Raw genomic sequence first — 24,575 nt, 5'->3', positions numbered from 1 at the left:
TTAGACTCTCCACTGCGTATGGAACCGGCTGTCAGCCTGGGGACCCAGCTGTCACAATGTCCGATCCAGCAGGAGGAGGATGGCTCCGAATCCGACATGGACGCAGAGGAAACTAGTCAGGCAGATGACTGGAGGTTCCAGCAGTAACACTTCGGCGGTCGGCCAGGAAACAACGGTCAGCAACTCGATACTGTCCACCCGACCCAGAGCCACAACATGCAGAAGCCAACCCACGGGAAAAGTGAAGCAGAAGGCCCCAACCATTGGCGGCTGCAGGAGAATTTTGGGATTTTGCGGGGAAGGGGTGTCATAACCCTAATAAACCATTGAGAAAATATCATTGATCTCTCCATGGGACACGTGGAGTACGAGCTCCCCAGATGGGAGGCAGAGGCCTGCTGCCTGGGGCTCGTTATATACTTATATAAAAGCTGGTCCAAAGCAGTCCTGGGAGGTTATTCCCCCAAAAAGGACAGTACTGGGAGCGGTATGCTGCTTTGAGCAGAACTACGTAAATAGTTAATAAATTAATGTTTGTTTATCACCGGTGTCTTCATGTTATTACAATTCATAGATCTCACATATGTACCAATTTATATGTTCGTCGTTGTTATTGCCACGATTCTCCTATTTGAAGGCTTAGTTCTCACACCGGAGCCATTCCCCCCTGCACATGACGTGCAATTCCATGGCACTACAAAATTAATTTTTACGTGATCGGGCTTTACATTAGCTCTGAGAGGGTGCGGGCCTAAAACCGCTGACAGATCCCGCTCCTCAGAGATCAGGGCACTACCTTGGCAGTGCCAACCTAGCAGCTTGCATGCTGTGAGGAGGGGGGGGGGGGGGTGGCGGATGGGACGGGGGTGCAAGGAGGTGAGTACCCTCCCTACATTTGTCTTTATCTCAGAATTAAATTGCAGCCCCCCCAACCCTCGCCCAGTCCACCACTCTCCCCAACACTGGCAAAGGCTCCCCCCTTAGTCCCTGTCTTCAACCCCTCCTCGATCCCCTTATCAGTTCCCCCCTCAACACCCCCCTCTGTCCCCCTTCATCCCTCCTCAGCTCCCTCTTCAGGCCCCGGACCTTGGCAGTGCCAACCTAGCAGCTTGCATGCTGTGAGGGGGGGGGGGGGAACGGGACGGGGGTGCAAGAAGGTGAGTACCCTCCCTACATTTGCCTCCATGTTGCCGTGGGTGCTCCTTCAGGGGAGGTGGTGGTTGGGGGGCTCAGATCGGGGTCTTCCCATCTGCAGCCTTTAAACCTTTTAAACTGTCTGTCAGCATGTCAAGATGAAAGATCTCTGAGAAGAGAGTAAAAGTCTTCCTATCTGCAGCCTTAAACCCTTTAAACTGTCAGCATGATAAAATAAAAGATTTGTGAGAATAAAGTGAAAGTCTTCCTATCTGCAGTCTTAAACCCTTTAAACTGCCTGGCACCATGAGAAAATTTAGAAATATGTGGGATGAAGGTAAAAAGCTTCCTTTTAATGTGGTGGAAACAATTGAAGTGTTTTTTTCAAAGTCAATTTAATTGCCCTTTATCTTTTTCAAGCCTGTGTACATGCTTACAAGCCTAAAAGCTTCGAATTGCATTGTTTATATTCAATTTCACAGCCCATTGCCTTTAAAAGTCATAAGTCTAGACAGTTCCAAAGGAAGGACTACCGTTGTTTATTTATATAGATCTATAGGGGTCCATTAACTCTGAACTATTTCCTCTTTTGAGCAGGTGCTTTTTCTAATCATAGTTTTTTTAAAAGAGGTTGTCTCTTTGTTCTGAAAGCTTCCTAGCAAGACCTGGGACAGGAGTCTCCTTTCGGGGGACTAAGTCCCCAAGCGGCGGGAAAACCGGCGTGAACCACTGCGGTGTCAACAGCCCCCAAAAGTGTGCAATTCTCTGCACTTCCAGGGGCTAGGTGAACGGCGGAGGGGTTGCTGCTGCTCCAACCGGCAGCGAAGGGACTGCGCGAGTTCGCGCATTCGTCGATAGGCCGCTGGCGTATTCTGGCGCATGTGCAGTGGGTTGTCATGGCGGAGCCCTACAGGGGCCGGCGCGGAAGGAAGGAGTGCACCTAAGGCACAGACCCACCCGCAGATCGGTGGGCACCAGCCGAATTACCTGCCAGGTCTGCCATGTGGGACCATGTCTAATCCACGCCGGCGGGATTAGCCAAAAACGGACGGCCGCTCAGCCATCGGGGCCCGGAGAATTGCTGGGTGGGCTGCTGCCAACGGTCCCCAACCGGCGTGGCGTGAACCCTGCCCCTGCCTGAAAAGTGGCGCCAGAGAATATGGCAGCCGGCGTCGGGGTGGTGGGGTGGGATTCGCGCCCGGTCGGAGAATCCCGCTGCCTGTGCACTGTCTGGGGGCTGCCTCTGCTCCTTTTTCTAGGAAGACTGTTTTCTCTAGAAATTAGAAGGCTAAAGGGTGATCTCATCGAAGTCTTCAAGATATTAACTGGAAAAGACAGGGTAGATAACAATAAACTGCTTCCACTGGTTGGAGATTCTAGAACTAGGGTGCATAGTCTAAAAGTTAGGGCCAGACCATTCAGGAGAGTTATTAGGAAGCACTTCGACACACAAAGGGTGGTTGAGATTTCAAAATCTCTTCCACAAATGGCAATTGATACGATGTCAGTTGTTACTTTTAAATCTGAGCTAGATAAATTTTGTTCAGCAAAGATATTAAAGGATAAGGGCGAAAGACAGGCATATGGAGGTAGACCATAGATCAGCCATGGTCTCATTGAATGGCAGAGCAGGTTCGAGGGGCTGAATGGCCCACTCCTGTTCCTATGAAGCTGTAATGTGAAGGTAAGCACAGAATTATTTGATATTGTCAACATAAAGAGAACGTTTGGTGAATGATTTCAATATTTTTACACAGATTTTGATAACTCCAGTTACAACCATATCTTATATTATGTTAGTGGCACTGCACTGTTAACAACTTACCTTCCCTGCTGTAGTATGTGAAACATTTGTGTGGAATTTGAGAATCAGGCAAAACTCAACAAAATTGTTAACTTTGTTGATGAAAAGCAACAAAGTTCAAACAACAAAATCATGTGAATCAGCAGCATTCAAAGGGCTGCTGCAGGAGAAGGTCCAGCATTGAAGCTGTGGCTGCTGGAAATTTGGGGCAGAACTTTATGCCGGCAGGACTTTACAGCCCCGGCAAAGCCAATGGACCTTTGAAGCTCATCGCTTCTTATGGTCCAGCCTGTGCTGCAATAGAGCTGTAAAATTCCTCCCCTGGAGTTTTGTGCCATTCTGGAAACAGGAATTATATTGTAGCTCCTTATGCATTTTTGAGACAGGTGAAATACAGTTCTGGCTTTCCCAAAGTTCTCATTGGCAATCTTTTTTTGACAATACCAGCTAATCCATTTAAGATAGATCTGACAGCAATGGAAGTAATATTGTGTCAGGTTTAAATGCTTCCATGTTAACTGGTTGTTCCTTTTTTTAAATAAATTTAGAGTACCCAATTAATTTTTTCCAATTAAGGGGCAGTTTAGCGTTGCCAATCCACCTAACCTGCACATCTTTGGGTTGTGGGAGCAAAACCCACACAAACACGGGGAGAATGTGCAAACTCCACACGGACAGTGACCCAGAGCCGGGATCGAACCTGGGACCTCGGCGCCGTGAGGCAGCAGTGCTAACCACTATGCTACCGTGTTGCCCCTCCCAACTAGTCTCTGACATTTATATAGGTGCAATTGACATTGTTTCGTACTTTTCAAAGAGGGTCAAGGGCAGGTACTAAAAAAAACTATGAAGAAAATTCAGGTGTAGTACTTTCAGCATGGACAGTGGACAAAGGATTTGAGTCCAATTATTTACATTGCATTAATTTTAGATGATAATTGAATAAGACAAAGGGAGTTTACACTTAAGTTCCAATAATAGTGATTCAGCGACCTTTAATGTTTATTTTACTTTAGATGCCATGTTTCCATAACAACTGGTTTCCAAAATGGATCCCTTTAAGTGGCATTGAACAAGAAAGTAGCACAGAAGTTAGAAAAATTGCATCAAGGCTGAAATTAGGAGGAGTTATGTTCCCAATTTTGTACTTTTTCAAGATCCACTTCCCTTCTTCTGCCCCCTTCCAAGGAAGCGGAAGAGGTAGACTGAATTAAAAGGATCATTTGCATTTGAGTTCTGGAATGAATTTGGGATTGGGGACTCAAACTACCCCTTTGGTAAGAAATTACTGAATAGTTTTTTTTTAACATCTGCCAATATTTGTTGGTACTGTGTATCCTTCCAATATGCAGACCAGCTGAATTAAATTTTTTTTGTCAATACCATGTTTTAAATGTGCTGCCAATTATGCTCTTCTGCCTTCATGTGCCTTTATTAGAGGGTGTAACCATATCAGTATTTAATTACCAAACTGATGGGTGTGACAGTGTTAAAATCATTACCCTAAATGTCAAGGGAGCTTTCAATTAAATAGAACAAAGTACCCACTATATTTAAGAGCTCAAAAGGTATAATTGCAGTAGGAGCACCGTTGACTTACAAAGATAAGAATGAGGGGAGAAATTAAAATCACATCTGTCCACTTCATGCCTGAAAAATGTGTGGACAGTTGTTGCAAATTGCGCGAGGCTGGATGGGGATGAACACTTTGGAAACCCTGCCTGTTTTAGACAGGCCTGTAAATGAACAAACCACCTGTCTGTCTAAAAGAGCGCAGGAACTATTTGATATACGATTAGGGATCCTACATTATTTGTCAGATTCTGATGGGAAAATTCTGCTGTAAATGTATGGAGAATGGCCTCAGCAGAGATTCTTAAACTAGACGAGGGGTGACTTTTGGTGGCAGCTATGAAGGAGTAGTCCGCACATTTGGTGGCTCTTGCTCGGGTCGGAACTTTGGACCTTTTTCCCCGATTTTTTGTCAGATCTGATTTGGAAAATTGATGTTGGATGCAACTGTGATGAGGAATCCAACATCAGTGCATGGAGAAGTGGAGCAGGAGTGCTCACAAAGGAAGAAATAGGCGAACGGAGAAGGCTTGGGCTGACGCTGCAGGGGGAGAAAGTATGGCGGACGACCGGAGTTCTGGCTCGACGACCCAGGGGTCGACGGAGCAGCTGATGCAGTTCATACAGGAGGGCTCCGCCAAGCAGAAACAGGAATGCTTGGACCCGATAAAGGAATCGATTGCACGGCTGGAACGCAGACTGGATGCTCAAGACCGGGCGATCCAGAAAGTGGAGAAGGCACTGGCTGAGCAGGAGGAACCCCAATCCACGTGTTTCCCAACCGGAAACCCTGGATGAGCAGAGATATCCTTGCTGAAGTCTAGGTCTGACGCATTCAAGTCAGGCGACCCTGACCTCGACAAGAAAGCCAGATATGATCTAAGGAAATCCATCAAAAATGCCAAAAGACAGTACCAGACCAAGCTCGAGTCCCAAGCTAGCCACACGGATCCTCACCGTCTATGGCAGGGTCTGCAAGACATAACGGGTTACAAGATGAAGGCAAGTAAAATCATCAGCTCCAACACACCCCTCCCTGATGAGCTCAACGCATTCTGTGCCCTCTTTGAGCAAGGGGTCAGCGGGAGTGAGCCCTCCACCCCAGAAGCCGCGGATGAACTTGTATCTGAGATCACCACTGCAGATGTCAGAGCAGCCTTCTCAAAGGTCAACCCACGGAAAGCCACAGGCCCGGATGGGGTACCCGGACGAACACTTAGGTCTTGCGCGGATCAGCTGGCGGGGGTATTCGCAGACATCTTCAACCTCTCTTTACAACAATCTGAGGTCTCTAACTGCTTCAAGAAGACGACCATCATCCCTGTACCAAACAAAGTCAAGCAGCGTGCCTTAATGACTATCGTCCAGCGGCTCTGACATCTATCATCATGAAGTGCTTCAAAAGGTTATTCATGGCACGGATCAACTCCAGCCTCCAGCCTTGATCCACTACAGTTCGCCTACCGCTGCACCAGGTCCACAGCAGACACCATCTCCATGGCCCTGCACTCTACACTGGAACACCTAGATAACAAAGACACTTATGTCAGACTCCTATTTATCGACTACAGCTCAGCCTTCAACACCATCATTCCTACGAAACTCACCTTCAAACTCCGTGGCCTTGGCCTTGGCTCCTCCCTCTGCGACTGGATCCTGAACTTCATAACCCACAGGCCACAATCAGTAAAGATAGGCAACAACACCTCCTCCACGATCATCCTCAACACCGGTGCCCCACAAGGCTGTGTCCTCAGCCCCCTACTATACTCCTTATACACTTATGACTGTGTGGCCAAATTCCCCTCCAACTCGATTTTCAAATTTGCTGATGACACCACCGTAGTGGATCGGATTTCGAACAATGAAGAGACAGAGTACAGGAATGAGATAGAGAATCTGGTGAACTGGTGCGACGACAATAATATCTCCCTCATTGTCAACAAAACGAAGGAGACTGTCATCGACTTCAGGAAGCATAGTGGAATACATGCCCCTGTCTACATCAATGGAAATGAAGTAGAAAGGGTCGAGACCTTCAAGTTTTTAGGTGTACAGATCACCAACAGCCAGTCCTGGTCCCCCCATGCCGACACTATAGTTAAGAAAGCCCACCAACGACTCTACTTTCTCAGAAGACTAAGGAAATTTGGCATGTCAGCAACCGCCCTCACCAACTTCTACAGATGCACCATAGAAAGCATTCTTTCTGGTTGTATCACAGCTTGGTATGGAGCCTGCTCTGCCCAAGACCGCAGGAAACTACAAAAGGTTGTGAATGTAGCCCAGTCCATCACGCAAACCAGCCTCCCATCCATTGTCTCTATCTATAATTCCCGCTGCCTCAGAAAGGCAGCCAGCATAATTAATAACACCACGCACCCCGGACATACTCTCTTCCACCTTCTTCCGTCAGGAAAAAGATACCAAAGTTTGAGGTCACGTACCAATTGACTCAAGAACAGCTTCTTCCCTACTGCCATCAGACTTTTGAATGGACCTACCTCGTATTAAGTTGATCTTTTCTCTACACCTTGCTATAACTGTAACATTATATTCTGCAGTCTCTCCTTCCTTCCCTATGTACAGTATGCATTGTTTGTACAACATACAACAATACTTTTCAATACTAATACACGTGACAATAATAAATCAAATCAAAATCAAGCTGCAGTGGAGTTGGAAGTGGGGATGTTGAGAGACCAGCAGAAAAGGCTCCAGGAGAAGGTGGAGGCTCTAGAGAACAGGTCCCGCCGGCAGAACCTGAGTATCATGGGTCTCCCAAAGGGATCCGAAGGAACGGACGCAGAGACATACATAGTGGGTATGTTTGAATCGTTATTGGGGGAGGGGACGTTAACCTGACCCTTGGAGGTGGACAGGGCGCACAGAGCGCTGGCGAGGAAACCGTGTGTAGGTGACACCCCCGAGAGCAATGGCGGTGAGATTCCACATGTACCTGGACAAAGGGTGCATTCTACGGTGGGTCAGGCAGACATGGAGCTGTAAATGGGAGAACAGCGTCCTGCGTATATATCAGGATCTGAGCGCGGACTTGGCCAGGAGAAGAGCAGGGTTCAATCAGATAAAATCGACCCTTTTCAAGGAGAAGGTTAAGTTTGGACTGCTGTATCTGGCCCGTCTTTGGGTCACTGACGAAGAGCAGCATTTCTACTTCGAGTCACCTGAGGAAGCGATGGACTTTGCCAGAAGGAAAGGGCTGATAGCGGACTGAGGTGTTTGGACTGAACTTTGTTGCAGCGTTCATGTTTAAAAGAGTTTTTGTTGTTGGATGTTATCTGTAATGCTTTCTGTATCGATTTGGGGCCTGCGGATGAGCTGTGTGAGTTAAAATTAGCATTTGCCCTGATGGGGGATGGAGGTGTGAATGGTAGATGTTGGATCTTCTTTTAGACTTTCTTTGTGTTTCTCTTGGGCAATTGGGTTGGAATTGTTTTCGTTTGCAAGTGTCCAAGCGAGGGAGGGGGGGATGAGAACAGTAGGTGGGAAAAGGTCTGGTGCCATGGGCGGGGGCCACCAAGCTAGCTGGGTGGGCTAGCTCATGGCATTGCAGTGGGATGTGAGCAGATGCTTGGTGAAGGGGGCTGTTTGTATAGTGCTGTTACTGGGGTGGAGGGGGGAAATGTTCTGTTACCGGGGAGGGACGTTTGCTGTGGGACAATAGGGAGGTCGGGGACAGAGGCTGCCTGGGGATGGGCCTGTGGATGCGTGGGGTGCGGTCTGCAGACTGGCCCAAGGAAGGTGATGGCTGATCAGCAGAGGGGGGGGAGGGGGGGGCGAGAAGCCCCCCCCAACCAGGCTGATCACATGGAACGTAAGAGGGCTAAATGGGCCCGTTAAGACGACACGCGTGTTCGTGCATTTAAGGGGACTGAAGGCGGACATGACAATGTTGCAGGAGACGCACCTTAGAGTAACTGACCAGGTTAGATTAAGGAAGGGATGGATCGGGCAGGTTTTCCACTCGGGGCTGGACCCTAAGACGAGAGGGGTCGCGATCCTGATCAACAAGTGAGTGTCATTCGAGGTGGGAATAATAGTTGTGGATGTGGGGTAAGATACATCACGGTCAGTGGAAAGCTGCAGGGGCTGCCGGTGGTACTTGTGAATGTGTACGCGCCGAATTGGGATGATGTGGAGTGCATAAGGAGGATGTTGGGGAAGATCCCAGACCTGGATTCGCATAAGCTGGTCATGGAGCGGGGGGGACTTCAACACAGTCATTAACCCAGGGCTCGACTGGTCAAGCTCAAAACAGGCAGGGTGCCAGCAATGGAGCTAAAGGGGTTTATGGAGAAGATTGGGGGGTGGACCCATGGAAATTTGGGCGGCCGAGAGTGATGGAGTTTTCCTTCTACTCGCACGTGCATAAAGTGTACTCCCGGATTGACTTTTTTTATCCTGAACAGGGCTTTACTGATGGGGGTAGTGGACACTGAGTATTCAGCGATCACAGTCTCAGATCATACCCTGCACTGGGTGGACCTACAGGTGAGCAAGGAGGGTGGCCAGCGCCCACACTGGAGGCTGGACGTGGGACTTTTAGCGGATGAGGAGGTGTGCGGACTGCTGATGAAATGTATCCAGAACTATCTGGAAGTCAACGACATGGGGGACGTTTCGGCTGCAGTGGTCTGGGAGGTGCTGAAGGCGGTGGTTAGAGGGGAGCTGATCTCGATACGGGCCCACAGGGAGAAGATAGACGGAGCAGAGTCGGACCGACTGATAAAGGAGATACTACAGGTCTTCAGGAGTTATGCAGAGATCTCAGTGGCAGGGCTTCTGAGGGAATGACGGAGGCTACAGGCGGAGTTTGGCTTGTTAACTACAGGGAAGGCAGTGGAGCAGCTGAGGAAGGCGAGGGGGGCGATATATGAATATGGGGAGAAGGCCAGTAGAATGCTTGTCCAGCAGCTCAGAGAGAGGGAGGCAGCCAGGGAGATTGGGAAAGTAAGGGACAGGGATGGGAACCTGGTCGGAGATACAGCTGCGGTAAATAAGGCGTTTCAGGAATTCTACAGCAGGCTGTATGGGTCGGAACCCGCAGCTGGGCCAGAGGGGATGAGGCAGTTTCTAGAGAGGCTGAGATTCCCGAAGATAGGCGAAGAGTTGGTAGAAGGGCTGGGGGCCCCGATCGGGTTGGAAGAGATAGCAGAAGGGCTGAAGGCCATGCAGTCGGGTAAAGCCCTGGGACCGGATGGGTACCCAGTGGAGTTTCACAAAACGTTCTCTGGGATACTGGGGTCACTGTTGATGAGGACATTTAATGAGGCAAGGGAGAGAGGGGGGCTTCCCCCAACGATGTCACAGGCCACTATCTCATTGATCCTGAAGCGGGATAAGGACCCGGAGTTATGCGGGTCCAACAGACTGATCTCCCTACTAAATGTAGACACCAAACTGTTGGCTAAGATATTGTCCTCAAGGATTGAAGACTGCATTCCGGACGTGATTGGGGAGGACCAGACGGGATTTGTTAAGGGGAGGCTGTTGGCGGCCAACGTAAGAAGGCTGTTGAATGTTATCATGGTGCACCCAGAGAGTAGGGATGTAGAGGCAGTGGTTGCAATGGATGCAGAGAAGGCATTGAACCGGGTGGAATGGGATTATCTGTGTGAGGTATTGGGGCGGTTTGAATTTGGACGGGGCTTCATTGACTGGGTCCGGCTGCTGTATCAGGCGCCCGTGAAAATTGAACATGGGGAAAAGTGAGATGTTCGCGATCCAGGCAAGGGGGCAGAAGAGGCGACTGGGGGAGCTGCCGTTTAGAGTGGTGGGGGGAAGCTTCTGGTGCCTAGGCATCCAGGTGGCACGGGAATGGGAATGGCTGCACAAGCTAAATCTGGCCCGACTAATAGACCAAATGAAGGAGGATTTTGGAAAGTGAGATGTGCTCACGCTGTCACTGGCTGGGAGGGTACAGACAGTGAAAATGACGGTCCTTCCGAAATTCCTGTTTGTGTTTCAGTGTCACCCCATCTTTATTCCACAGTCCTTTTTTAAACGTGTCAACAAGGTGATCTCTGGCTTTATCTGGGCGGGTAAGACCCCACAAGTTAAAAAGGGGATGCTGGAGCGTAGCCGGGGGGAGGGCGGGCTGGCACTGCCGAACTTTAGTAATCATTATTGGGCGGCAAATATAGCCATGATCAGGAAGTGGGTGGTGGAGGAGGGTGGGAGGCGATCGATGTGGGAGCAAATAGAAATGGCATCATGTAAGGGCACTAGTTTGGGGGCGTTGGTAAGTATTGGCCTATTAGGGTTAGGAATAGTTTAGTCTTTTAGTATTATATGCATGAGTAGCGAATAATTGTGTATTAATGAACGTGTCTTGTTTTGAACCTTACTAATTGGTGTATTGAGTCATTGATCTGAACTTGAACTTGAACCTCGTGGCGTTATAAGGATACCTGGCGACCGCTGGTACGGTACTCCACCAATGGTCATGGCCCTGAGAGTCTAGGGGCAATGGAGGAGACATGTGGGAGAAGAGGGAGCATCGGTCTGAACCCCAATTTGCAACAATCACCAGTTTGCCCCGGGGAGGCTAGATGGAGGGTTCCAGCGATGGCAGAGAGCAAGGATCGAGAGGATGGGAGATATGTTCATAGAGGGGACATTTCCCAGCCTGAGGGAGTTGGAGGAGAAATTTGAATTGACGGGAGGGAACGAGTTCAGGTACCTGCAGACACGGGACTTCCTACGCAGGCAGGTCTCAACCTTCCCGCTCCTACCACCAAGGGGGATACAGGACAGGGTAGTTTCCAGAATGTGGGTGGAAGAAGGGAGGGTTTTGGACATTTACAAGGAACTCATGGGGTCAGAGGAGACGTAGACCGAGGAGGTGAAGCACAAATGGGAAGAGGAGTTAGGGGGAGAGATTAAGGCGGTCTCTGGGCAGACATGTTGAGCAAAGTCAACGTGTTCACATCATGTGCCAGGCTCAACCTGATACAGTTCAAGGTCGTTCACCGGGATCACATGACAGTGGTCTGGATGAGCATGTTCTTTGGGATAGAAGACAGGTGCGCAAGGTGCTGTGCGGGAGGACCAGCAAACCATGCCCATATGTTCTGGGCATGTCCAAAGCTTAGGGGATTCTGGCAGGGGTTTGCGGATGTCATGTCCAAGGTGTTGAAAACAAGGGTGGCGTCGAGTCCAGAGGTGGCAATTTTCGGAGTGTCGGAAGTCCCGGTAATCCAGGAAGAGAAAGAGGCAGACGTTCTGGCCTTTGCCTCTCTGGTAGCCTGGAGATGGATATGATTAGCTTGGAGGGACTCAAAGCCCCCAAAGTCAGAGACCTGGCTATCGGACATGGCTAGCTTTCTCTGTCCGGAGAAAATCAAGTTCGCCTTGAGAGGGCCACTGTTAGGGTTCGCCCGGAGGTGGCAAACCATTCGTCGACTTCTTTGGGGAAAATTAATTGTCAGCAGAAGGCGGGGGGGGGAATTAATTGTCAGCAGAAGGCGGGGGGGGGGGGGGGGGGGGGGGCGGCGGCGGGGGGGGGGGGGGGAGCGTTGGGGGGTAGTTTAGTTTAGAGTAGGGTGTTAGAAAAGGTGGGACCTGTGAGGGAGGAAGACGGCGTTTGCACTACGTTTATATTTGTATGTGCACTGTTTCTTCTATTACTGTTACAAAGCCATAAATAGCTCAATAAAAGAAAAATTAGACGAGGGGTGTTGCTCGTTCTGGTGCGTGCGCTTTACACTCAATTGGCTCTGTTTTATTACTGAGCTCTAGAGTCGCCAGGTATCCTTATGATACCACCACGAGGTTCAAGTTCAAGTTCAGATCAATGACTCAATACACCAATTAGTAAGGTTCAAAACAAGACACGTTCATTAATACACAATTATTCGCTACTCATGCATATAATACTAAAAGACTAAACTATTCCTAACCCTAATAGGCCAATACTTATCTGGATAAGGGAACCCGCCGGATCAGGGAACAATGGCCTCTTGCTCTGTACTGGATCTGCAGGCTTCCAGCTGGTATGGACTAAGGGGTCAGGAGTGTCTATCTCGTAGCGTGCATTGTATGACACTTACTTGGTGGTGCAGCAATTGGCCAGGCCTCTCCTTCTTACGGTCAAGTTCTTCTAGAGCTGCTAAGGTGCTCTGCTGGGAGGGCCGGCTAAGAGAGTGAACTGAACTTGGGACCTGTCTTTTATAGGTCCCAGGGGCTCCGCGCCCTTTTGGGCGGACCCCGAGCGTACTTTCAATCGATTGGATCTCATACCCATTGATTGGTTTGAATTCCCCAATACTGGGGCCGTTTCTCGATCACTGGGCGGTTCTCCCTGGCTTGTTTGTCTCCTTTGTTTCAGACTGCCATTGGCACCGAGAAGTCTGACCTGCCATAGAATGTCCCAAATGTAGCTAATCGTTGTATCCATTGTTCCCGGGGATCGCTCATTAATATGCAAACTGCTGGTTTCGGTGCTGTCTGCTTTCTTTGCAGGCAGAATACACAGGAACTCTGCAAAACTGCTTGTTTCTCTAGTATTGTCCAATTTTCCCTGCTGTCTTTGTGTTTCTCCATTTTGTGTGGGGAAGTGGCCAACTCAGGTGGCTACAGGGGTTTCATGTGAACATAAGCTCATTTTCACACATTCACCTGCACTCTGTTGGGAAAGATGAGCCATGAACTATTTCTGTATTGCTAACATCATGTTCTGTGCTTTTAGGTGAAATGGTCAAAGAAAACACCTTTATCACTCCGACAGGTTTGTTCTTCATCTCCATGATAATCCTCTTCGTCTCAACAGCAATGCTGCATCCCCAGGAATTCCCCCTTGTTATTTATGGACTGCTGTACATCATTTGTATCCCCAGTGGATACTTGCTGTTGCCAATTTACTCCATGGTAAACATGAATGACGTTTCATGGGGCACACGTGAAACAGCCACTCCGGAGAAAATGAAGAAAAAGAAGCCTGAGCAGCTTCTGCGATATGAAAAGAAATGTAAATGCATCTGCTGGGATATTGAATTTTCAGTCAAAGAGGATAAAAAGGAACGAACTCAATATGCAGACAGGTAACTTTGCTTTTGACGTAATTTGCACTATTCAAAGGCTGCATAAATTGCTGCAGTTTTCATATTAAATTCTTCAAGCAGGTAACAGTCCAACCTCCCAATGTGTTTGAGATTCTTTTGTTCCGAAGGTTTAGTTATTAACTTTTGATTGATATATTTTGTTGGATGAAATTGGCTTCTCAAGTTGCCCCTTATAACTTGCAAGGATTTTTACAGAATTTACAGTGCAGAAGGAGGCCATTCGGCCCATCGAGTCTGCACCGGCTCTTGGAAAGAGCACCTTACCCAAGGTCAACACCTCCACCCTATCCCCATAACCCAGTAACCCCACTCAACACTAAGGGCAATTTTGGACACTAAGGGCAATTTATCATGGCCAATCCACCTAACCTGCACATCTTTGGACTGTGGGAGGAAACCGGAGCACCTGGAGGAAACCCACGCACACACGGGGAGGATGTGCAGACTCTGCACAGACAGTGACCCAAGCCGGAATCGAACCTGGGACCCTGGAGCTGTGAAGCAATTGTGCTATCCACAATGCTACCGTGCTGCCCTGATTAGTCACTGGACCTTCTTGCATCATGAGAGAGCACAGACTTTATAATCGGCCTCTTTATCAGGTTCCCCCTTATCTATGATTCTCTCTGTTTAGTATGATGGAGAGGGAGGAGAGGGTCATTTGGCTGTTTGGAATGTCAGCTTTATTTGGGCTTGACTTATTCAGTGTTGTTCTGACTCTGGAGATGGCTACTTGGTGCTGGAGTCATTGTCCATGCAGGTGCATAACTTACCTACCATTCCCACCCTCTTGATTTATTTTTTGATGTCTTAAATTGAGGTTGGTATTCTGATTGTTCATAGGATTATATTATTTCAGTTATATTTTTAGGTAGGGGTGGGAAAGGGAGAGAAAATTCAGTTTTCAAATGAAGATTCTGAGTGTTTTCATTTGCATTGATAAGCATGAGAAAGATTAGCTACATTTTTTCCAGAAACTAGGATGACAGGAGTCCAAGAAAATTATTTCAAGATTCATAGAAGAAAATTTTCCTTGACGTTGTTTGAATGAAATTAAATTCAAGTATGCTTGCAAGTATTTCTACACATCTGAAACTTCATATTTCTCCTAGTCACCCACATTATTCTTTGTACCATATTTGGAATTAGGGAGCCTGTTATGACGCCCTGAGTTAGTGCGGACCCAGTCCACGGCCACCCTGCTGGGGGCCGGGGGGCTCATTCACAGGGGGGGGCCTCCAGGATGGCCAGGCTATCGATGGGGGGTCACCGATCCACGGGCGCGCGCGATCTGAAGGGGAGGGGCTATCTTCTTGGTGCCGGTCCGCGGTGTGGGTGGCCGTGTCTCGCGGGGCAGCCGACGCAGGCCGTGGCCGTACGCATGCGCGGACCCCAGACCAGAAATGCAGGGCTCCGTATCGGCAGCCAGAGCTGCAAGGACTACTCCGGTGCCCTGCGAGCCCCCTACAAATCGGAGAATCTCTCTGTACTTTCTCCAGGTAAGTCCAGAGTGATTCGCCTGCGTTTTTTTGCGGCCGTGAGGACATAGCCCCATTATTGGAGAATCCCGCACCAGGTTTGTAAATTTAAACACAATTAATAATTGTGTTTAATGAATATTAATTTATTAATAATAATAACTATAATTAAAGAAGCAACAAATACGACTGGTTGACTACTACCTAATTTCTAACCCCCCCCCTACCGTTTTAACTCACCCCATCCCCGATACGCACACACAAGATATCACGGCACCACAGAGTTAGCATTGCTGCCTCACAACATCAGGGAGTCGGGTTCAATTCCAGCCTTGGGTAACTGTCTGTGTGGAGTTTGCACATTCTCCTCGTGTCTGCATGTGTTTCCTCTGGGTTCCTCCCACAGTCCAAAAATGTGCAGGTTAGGTGGATTGGCCAAGCTAACTTGCCCTTAGTGTCCAAAAAGGTTGGGTGGGGTTACTGGGTTATCGAGATAGGGTGGAGGCGTGGGCTTCAGTTGGGTGCTCTTTCCAAGGGCTGGTGCAAACTCGATTGGCTGAATGGCCTCTTTCTGCACTGTAAATTCTATGATTCTAAGACAAACACAGGGGGAAGGAGGGATGTAAAAATAATACTCGAAGTAAAAGGATAAAAGTCTTCGTTTCAGATTGACATCCTCCAGTTAGATTGGCACGGTAGCACAGTGGTTAGCACTTTTGCTTCTAAGCACCAGGGTCCCGGGTTCGATTCCTGACTCGGGAAACTGTCTGTGCAGAATCTGAACATTCTCCCTGTGTCTGCGTGGGTTTCCTCTGTGGGCTCTGGTTTCCTCCCACAGTCCAAAGATGTGCGGGTAAGGTGAATTGGTCACGCTAAATTGCCCCACAGATTCCAAACGTTAGGTGGGGTTGATGGGTTAAAGGGATAGGGTGGAGCTGTGGGCTTAGATAGGGTGCTCTTTCAGGGGCCAGTGTAGACCCGATGGGCCAAATGGCCTCCTTCTGCACTGTAAATTCTATGATTCTATTTCCGACTGGGCCTCCAGTTGGATATCGTTGCTTTCAGTCTGTAAGGATGTTCACTGTAGACTCATCAGAGTCCCGATACTTCTTTGCACACTCAGAAACAGCAGGCAGGAAACATATGGCCAAAACAGAGAACAAGAGCAAAACACAGCTTTTCCTTTCAGCGTCCAAGAAAGTTCTGCCGGGTCCTCTGAAAAAACCCCACCTGGCAGAGCCTAATAACTGTCTGTTGCCAGGCAGAATACGATCCCATGCCAATCCATTGGCCTCTAGCCAACCAATTGAACTGAATCTCTCAAGTGCCATAAAGTCTGAGCTCTTCTATTCAAAATATAAATTCTAAATGGCTGAGGAACCAGATTCATACTTTGCTTCTGTCTACACAAAGGAAGACAGGAATAATGTACCGGAAGTTTTGAGTAACACAAATTTTAGAGAGGAGCTGAAGGAAATGTATATTAGTAGAGAAATAGTTTTGGGAAATTAATAGGATTGAAGATGGATAAATTGCCAGAGCCTGGTAATTTTCATCCCAGAGTACTTAGGGAAGTGGCCCTAGACATAATAGATCCATTGGTGGTCATTTTCCAAAATTCTTTGGACTCTGGAATGGTTCTTACAGATTGAAGGATTGCTAATATAATAAGAATAATAATATTTATTGACACAAGTAGGCTTACATTAACACTGCAATGAAGTTACTGTGATAAGCCCCTAGTCGCCACATTCCGGTGCCTGTTCAGGTACACAGAGGGAGAATTCAGAATGTCCAATTCACCTAACAACACGTCTTTCGGGACTTGTGGGAGGAAACCAGAGCACCTGGAGGAAACCTACGCAGACACAGGGAGAACGTGCAGACTCCACACAGACAGTGACCCAAGCTGGGAATCGAAGCTTGGATTCTGGAGCTGTGAAGCACCAGTGCTAACCACTGTGCTACCATGCTGCCCATATAGTCCTGCTATTCAAAAAGGGAGGTAGAGAGAAAATAGCGAACTATAGATCAGTGATCCTAACATCGGTAGTAGGGAAGTTGCTGGAGTCCATTATCAAGGATTTCATAGCACAGCATTTGGAAAGCAGTGGTATAATCAGACAAAATCAACATGGATTTACGAAAGGGAAATCATGCTTGACAAATCTACTAGAATTCCTTGAAGATGTAACTAGTAAAGTTGACCAGGAAAAACTGGTGGATGTGGTTTAATTCGACTTTCAGAAGGCTTTCGACAAGTTCGCACATAGCAGATTACTATGTAAAGTTAAAGCGCATGGTATTGTGGATAGCAAGCTGATTTGGATTTGGATTTATTGTCACGTGTACCAAGGTACAGTGAAAAGTATTGTTCTGCATGCAGTCCAGACAGATCATTCCATACATGATAAACATAGGGCATACAATAAATATACAATGTAAATACATAGACTTTGGGTGAAGCATACTGAGTGTAGTACTACTCATTTGAGAAGATACATGAAGAGATCAGTTCAGTCCATAAGAGGGTCATTCAGGAGTCTGGTAACAGCGGGGAAGAAGCTTTTTTTGAATCTGTTAGTGCATGTTCTCGGACTTATGTATCTCCTGTCCAATGGAAGAAATTGGAAGAGAGAATAATTCAGGTGGAAGGGGCCTTTGATTATGCTGCCCGCCTTTGCAAGGCAGCGGGACATGTAGACAGAGCGAATGGATAGGAGGCGGGTCCACGTGGTGGACTGGGCTGTGTTCACGACTCTCTGTAGTTTCTTATGGTCTTGGGCTGAGCAGTTGCCATACCAGGCTGTGATAGGATGCTTTCTATGATGCATCTGTAAAAATTGGTAAAAGCCAATGTAGTTTCCTGAGGAAGTATAGGTGCTGTTGTGCTTTCTTGGTTGCAGCGTTGATGTGGGTGGACCAAGAAGGTTGTTGGTGATGTGAACACGAAGGAATTTGAAGCTATCAACCAACTCCACGTTGGCACATTGCAGATAGGGGTGTGTACAATACTTTGATTCCTGAAATCAATGACCAGCTCCTTCGTTTTGCTGATGTTAGGGAGATATTGTTGTTATTGCACCACGCACTACGTTCCCTATCTCCCTCCTGTACTCTGACTCATCATTGTTTGCGATCTGCCCCACTACCGCCGTGTCATCAGCCAATTTGTAGATTGAGTTGGAGCCAAATTTTGTCACGCAGTCGTGGTGTATAGGGAGTACAGCAAGGGGCTAAGTTTGCAGCCTTGCAGGGCCCCGGTGTTAAGGACTATCGTTGAGGAGGTGTTGTTGTTTAGCCTTACCGATTGTGGTCTGTGGGTCAGGAAGTTGAGGATCCAATTGCAGAGGGAGGAGCTAAGTCCTAGGTTTTGGAGTTTAGATATGAGCTTGGCTGGGATTATGATGTTGAGGAGGAGCTGTAGTCAATGAATAGGAGTCTGACGTAGGAGACTGACAGGAAGATGTGGACTGGTGTGGCGGTATAAAAAGTGCAATGGATCAAGGCATTCTAGAAGCATGGAGTTGATGTGTTTTTTGACCAAACACTCAAAGCACTTCATAATGATTGATGTCAAGGCCACTGGATGGTAGTCATTGAGGCACGTGGCCTGGTTCTTCTTTGGCACCGATGGTCTTCTTGAAGCAGTTGGGAACCTTGGAACGGAGTAGGGAGAGATTGAAGATGTCCGCGAACACACCGCCAGTTGGTCTATGCATGATCTGAGTGCACAACCAGGGGTTATGTCAGGACACATTGCTTTCTGAAGGTTCACTTTCAAGAAGGCCGATCTGACTTCGGAAGCTGTGACGGTGGGTCCATGGCTGCTGGGGCAGTTGACAACAGTTTGCTGGTTTCTGCTCGAACCCAGCATAGAATGCATTGAGTTCATCAGAGAGAGGTGCACTGCTGCTGAGATTCTACTCGGCTTTGCTTTGTCGTCCATTCTGTTGTTTAAGACTTGCCACAACCAACAAGAATCTGTACCGTTAGTCTGTGATTCTAGCTTAGTCTGGTATTGTCTTTTGGCATCCCTGATGCCTTTGCGGAGGTCGTACCTGGATTTCTTGTATAGGTCAGGATCGCCTGTCTTGAACGCCTCAGACCTAGCCTTCAGCAGTTGTCCATGGTTCCCAGTTGAGGAACGCATGTACTACCTTCTTTGGCAGTCTTCTACACAATTATTGATGAAGTCTGTGACGGTGGTGGCATACTCGTTTAGGATGGCCTTTAAATTCTTGAATGTGGACCAGTCCACTGACTCCAAGCAGTTGCGTAGGAGCACTTCTTTTACCTTGGACCAGCATAACATGACCTTCTTAACCGGATTCTCCCTCATGAGTTTCTGCTTGTATGCTGGAAGAAGGAGCACCGTCTTGTGGGCGGATTTTCCGAAGTGCGGACGGGGGATGGATCTGTAGGCGCCCTTGATATGTTTGTAGTGGTGGTCAAGGATGCTGGGGCCCCTAGTGGTACAGGAGATGTGTTGGTGCAATTTTGGCAGTACACTCTTGAGGTTGGCATGGTTGAATCCTCGGCCACGATGAACAAGGCCTTCGTATTTATAGTGGTGTACAATTCATCAAGCACCTTCTTCACATCCGCCTGGAGTGTGACTGCCGTGATGATGGCAGAAGTGAACTCCCTTGGAAGTTAGTATAGGCGGCACTTCACCGTCAGGTATTCCAGGTCCGGGTACCAGTGGCTCACCATGATCGCCACGTCCGAGCACCAGGAGGAGTTGATGAGGAGGCAAACCCCTCACACTGGTTAGCAGACAGGAAGCAAAATGTTGGAATAAATGGGTAATTTTCCGATTGGTAGGCAGTGACTAGTGGGGTACACAGGGTGATAGGACCCCAACTGTTCACATTATATATTAATGATTTGGATGAGGGAACTATATATTAATGATTTGGATGGGGGGTGGGGGGGGGGGGGGGGGGGGGGGCGGGTCCAGAACTAGGGGTCATAGTTTGAGGATAAGGGGTAAGGGATTAGGCCTGAGGTTAGAAGAAATTTCTTCACTCAGAGAGTGGTGAATCTGTGGATTTCACTACATCAGAAAGTAGTTGAGGCCAAAACATTGTGTAATTTCAAGAAGGAATTAAATATAGCTCTTAGGGATTAAGGGATATGAGGGGAAGGAGGGATCAGGATATTGGGCGTGATTCTCCGCAAATGCGGAGAGTCGTGAAGGCTGCCGTGAAACCGGCCGTGTTTCCCGGCAGCCTCCGCTCCACCTCCCGGGACCCGATTCTGCTCCCCGGTCGGGGCTAGCAGCGGGGCCCCGTGAACCTCGGCATCGCAGTCTTAGCAAAATTCGCTAAGCCCGCGCGCCAAAGCTAATGGCGGCTGACGCGCACGATGACGTCAGCCGCGCATGCGCGGATTGGACGGCTCCAACCTGCGCATGCGCGGATGACGTCATCACGCATAAGCGTGATACCCGCGCATGCGCGGGCTGGTATGCCCCTCAGCCGCCCCGCGGACTGATCCAGCGGGGCGGCGGAGGAACAAAGAGTGCGCGGGGTTCAGACCCGCTGCCCGCGATTGGTGGCAACCAATCGCGAGCCCATGGCACCGCGGCCGTGCCAATCGGTGCCATGGTTATCCAGAACGGCACTTTGCGGCCGTTTTCACGAACGGTGAGAGCAGGTGTGTTGCCGTTCGTGAAAGCGGCCGTAAAGGCCTGGGAAATCGGCCCATCGGCTAGGGGAGAATCGCTGCTCGCCGTAAATTCGTGTCGGGGGGCGGGCGTGGGGGTGGGGGGGGGGGGGGGGGGGGGGTGGGGGGAGAATAGCGGGAGGTCGGGAAAAATGTCGGGAAGGCCCTCCCGCTATTCTCCGACCCGTCGTGGGGGGCGGAGAATCGTGCCCATTGAACTTGATGATCAGCCACGATCACAATGAATGACGGAGCAGGCTCAAAGGGCCAAATGGCCTCCTTCTGCTTCTATTTTCTATGTATGCTTCTATGTAAATCTTCACAGTATAGTGTTCTATTTTGCAACTTTTGAGTCCCTTAAAGTTAAATGTCAATTAATGATCCATGGGACAAAAAACGATAACAACAAAGTAAAAGAAATAGGAAATAAGGAAACGAACAGGAAGGACCTTTACAGGCCCAATTTTAACCCATTCAAACCACATCCAGGTGCACAGAGTTAAAATCAAGTCCCTTCTTTCCATTCCCCTACTTTTCCATTCCCCTACTTTTCCATTCCGTGTTGTGCTGTGTCCGTGAGAGTTCTGGGTGTATCTTTGAAATATTTATATTTATCCCTTTAATTCCTTTTATTTTTTTGTTCGGTCCTGTCTTTGAAATCAAAAAATTGACAGTGTTCATTTGTGACATTTCCCTGTGTATATTTTATATTTCCTAGTATTATTATGTTGCATGATGTTCTAAATTTGAAGTCTTTAAAAAATTGTTCAAGTGCTATTTGATTATTTTCCTTCAGTGTAATTGAAGAAGAAGAAATGGAGCCAAGAGTTGAAGATAGTGAGTATTAATAAGGTTATAGAAAATCCAGACATTGTTTTTTTTTTACATAGACAAAGAATTTAATTGACAGGCCTTCCAGAAATCAATGTCCATCACAAGCCTAATTGTTATTAGTATTGCAGGAATTTTTTCCAGCAGATGTTGCAAAGGTAGTAAAATGACAGAATTAAAGGTTTTGTATCTAAATGTACCTAACATTTTCCACAAGACTGTGGTGAGACATACGCTGGAGGCTTCCAGTAGTTAACAAAGGGCTTTATTGATGAAAGGTAAAGGCAGGGAAGTAACAAGCACAGAGCTCAATATATCAGGTCTGGTCACTTCAACTCCGGGATCCACACTGCCCTGGGTCCCAAATTCCCTATTGTGCAGGCTTCCATGAGATTGGCCTCAAGCCGGTCATGTGGTCTGTCGAGCTGCCCTCTTAAAGGGGCCACGCTACCACATCCTGGCCCCCTTAAGTACCATATAACGTACAACACAAAAAACTAAGTACAGAGTTTACAAACATAACAAAGAACAACAGGGGAAAGAGAGCCCATTAAAATGGCAATCAATCCGGAGACCCCCCAAGTCCTCCCGGACCTCCGCAGCCCACCCACGTTAGTAGATGAGGTCGACATCTTGTGTGCAACCGTTTAGACTTCAGGAGGCACCACCTCAATGACAGAGAGCTGGCTTCACTAGCTTCCATAGGTGCAGCTGGCTGAGTGGTTTCAGGAGTCCTCGGCTCCCTCTGGTCAGAGGCATTTACAGAAGTGTCTATAACACCAGTGAACTTGTTGGCTCCAAACTGTCACCCCCTCCGACTCCTCAAGTAGTCAACAGTCCTCCCAGTTACATTGACCATATATGACACTTGCCCTGACTGGGTGCAATCCGTCCAGCCAGCAAAATTACCTTTTACCAATTCTTAAATTGCTTTTCTATGCCTGCCACCAGACGTAACTGCATGCTACTATTTTTATCTTTGTCTGCCCCGGGTGGGCATTATGCAGCTCCTGTAAGAGGAGTCCCATGGCTGGAGGCGGAACGATTACTCGTTATCCCCATAAGATCACACCAGCCTGGCAGGACAATTCATCCTGATGGGTAAAATAGGAGCTTAATTGCTCATATTTCTCATAGTGCCACCCAGTCTGTATCATTGTCTTCACCTTTGATAGTATTGGGTCAGTCTAAGTCCATTTATGAATGTGCCCGGCCAACACTGACAGGTTGTCTCGGAAGTTTAAAACCAAAATGATCTCCTGGGGTATTGGTGAGGATGGGACACACTTCGGCAGGAGGAGTCAGCTCAATGTATCTGCATTGGCAATCTGTGGGCCGGACCAGTGCTGGAAAGTATAATTGTTGGTCATAAGCAGCAAGGCCCAACACTTCAACCTAGCTGAGGCTATGGATGGTATATCTTGTCTTCCCTTAACAGTTCCAGTAGTGACTTATGAATCAGAGAATCACAGAATCCCTACATTGCAGAAGGAGGTCATTCGCCCATCGAGTCTGCATTGACCTTTTGAAAGATCACTCTATCTATGTCCACTCCCCTGTCCATTCCACCCTATCCCCATAACCCCATAAACTAACCTGCACAACCCTGGACACGAGGGGGAAACTTTAGCATGGTCAATCCACCTAACCCGCATATCTTTGGACTTTGGGAGGAAGCCGGGCACCAGGGGGAAACCCATGCAGAGGGAGCACGTGCAAACTCCGAACAGACAATCACCCAAGGCCCAAATTGAACCTGGCTCCCAGGTGCTGTGAGACAGCAGTGCTAACCACTGTGCCACCATGCTTCCCATTATGGTATGTGTCTAGGGGCTGGTTTAGCACACTGGGCTAAATTGCTGGTTTTTGAAGCAGACCAAGGCAGGCCAGCAGCACGGTTCAATTCCCATACCAGCTTCCCCGAACAGGGACCGGAATGTGGTGACTCGGGGCTTTTCACAGTAACTTCATTGAAGCCTACTTGTGACAATAAGCGATTTTCATTATTTTCATTTCTTTATGCCAATTCGCCATTCATTCATACATTGGTAGAATTTCTTTACATCATACATGATTGCTAAGCCCTCTTTCTCAATTTGGGCATAGTTCCATTCTGCTTCTGAAAGGGTCATATAATTTCATAGAATTTACAGTGCAGAAGGAGGCCATTCAGCCCATCGAGTCTGCACCGGCTCTTGGAAAGAGCACCCGACCCTATCCCCATAACCCAGTAACCCCACCCAACACTAAGGGCAATTTTGGACACTAAGGGCAATTCATCATGGCCAATCCACCTAACCTGTACATCTTTGGACTGTGGGAGGAAACCGGAGCACCCGGAGGAAACCCACGCACACACGGGGAGGATGTGCAGACTCCGCACAGACAGTGACCCAAGCCGGAATTGAACCTGGGACCCTGGAGCTGTGAAGCGATTGTGCTATCCACAATGCTACCGTGCTGCCTAAAAGGAGAGGATGGCCCGTACGGGGTCCTTGAGCCCTAGGTGATAAGTCACTCAGAACTACCTCCCATCTTGTGAGATAAAACTGCCTCTATATTGTATGTGAGCACGATCGGTTTCCCAAGGTCAAAGTGAACCAAGAGGTTCGAGGGCTGCAAGGCGTGCTTCACCACTCGAAAAGCTTCCTCAAGGGGCTCCCTCCATTGCCACCGCTCAGGCTTCTTTAGTAGCTGGTGGAATGGTGCCAATGTTGTGGCTAAATTCAAAATGAATCTTCCATAATAATTTACCATACCATGGAAGGATTTGAGCTCCCTTACATTTTTGGGTGCCGGGACTTCACGTATAGCCTTGGCCTTCTCCTTCAGGGGATGCATATCTGTTATCAACATGAAATGTCCCGAAACCACTTTAATACTTCCTCCAGGCTAGATGTGCTTTTTGGGGGTGATGCTGGTGAGTAGAGCATTGTTGAGGTAGGCCAACACTTTGGGAATTGCCTGGAGGAAATTTTCCATCATGCAACTGAAAATAGCACA

General features: G+C 48.2%; 1 protein-coding gene across 1 annotated transcript in view; it reads left to right on the top strand.

Moving 5' to 3' along the window:
* The window catches only part of LOC119972198 (chitin synthase chs-1-like), an 88,052-nt gene that overhangs the window by 49,005 nt on the left and 14,472 nt on the right, over window positions 1-24,575 (top strand). The window contains exons 13-14 of the mRNA XM_038808539.1: window positions 13,221-13,572; window positions 21,538-21,578. Coding sequence (XP_038664467.1) covers window positions 13,221-13,572; window positions 21,538-21,578 — 393 coding nt within the window. The remainder of the gene's footprint in view (window positions 1-13,220; window positions 13,573-21,537; window positions 21,579-24,575) is intronic.

The sequence above is a fragment of the Scyliorhinus canicula genome, chromosome 1 (genome assembly GCF_902713615.1).
Source record: "Scyliorhinus canicula chromosome 1, sScyCan1.1, whole genome shotgun sequence".
In the NCBI taxonomy this organism is placed as follows: Eukaryota; Metazoa; Chordata; class Chondrichthyes; order Carcharhiniformes; family Scyliorhinidae; genus Scyliorhinus; species Scyliorhinus canicula.
Note: the sequence above shows the minus strand (reverse complement) of the source record. Positions and strands in the feature narration are given on the sequence as shown.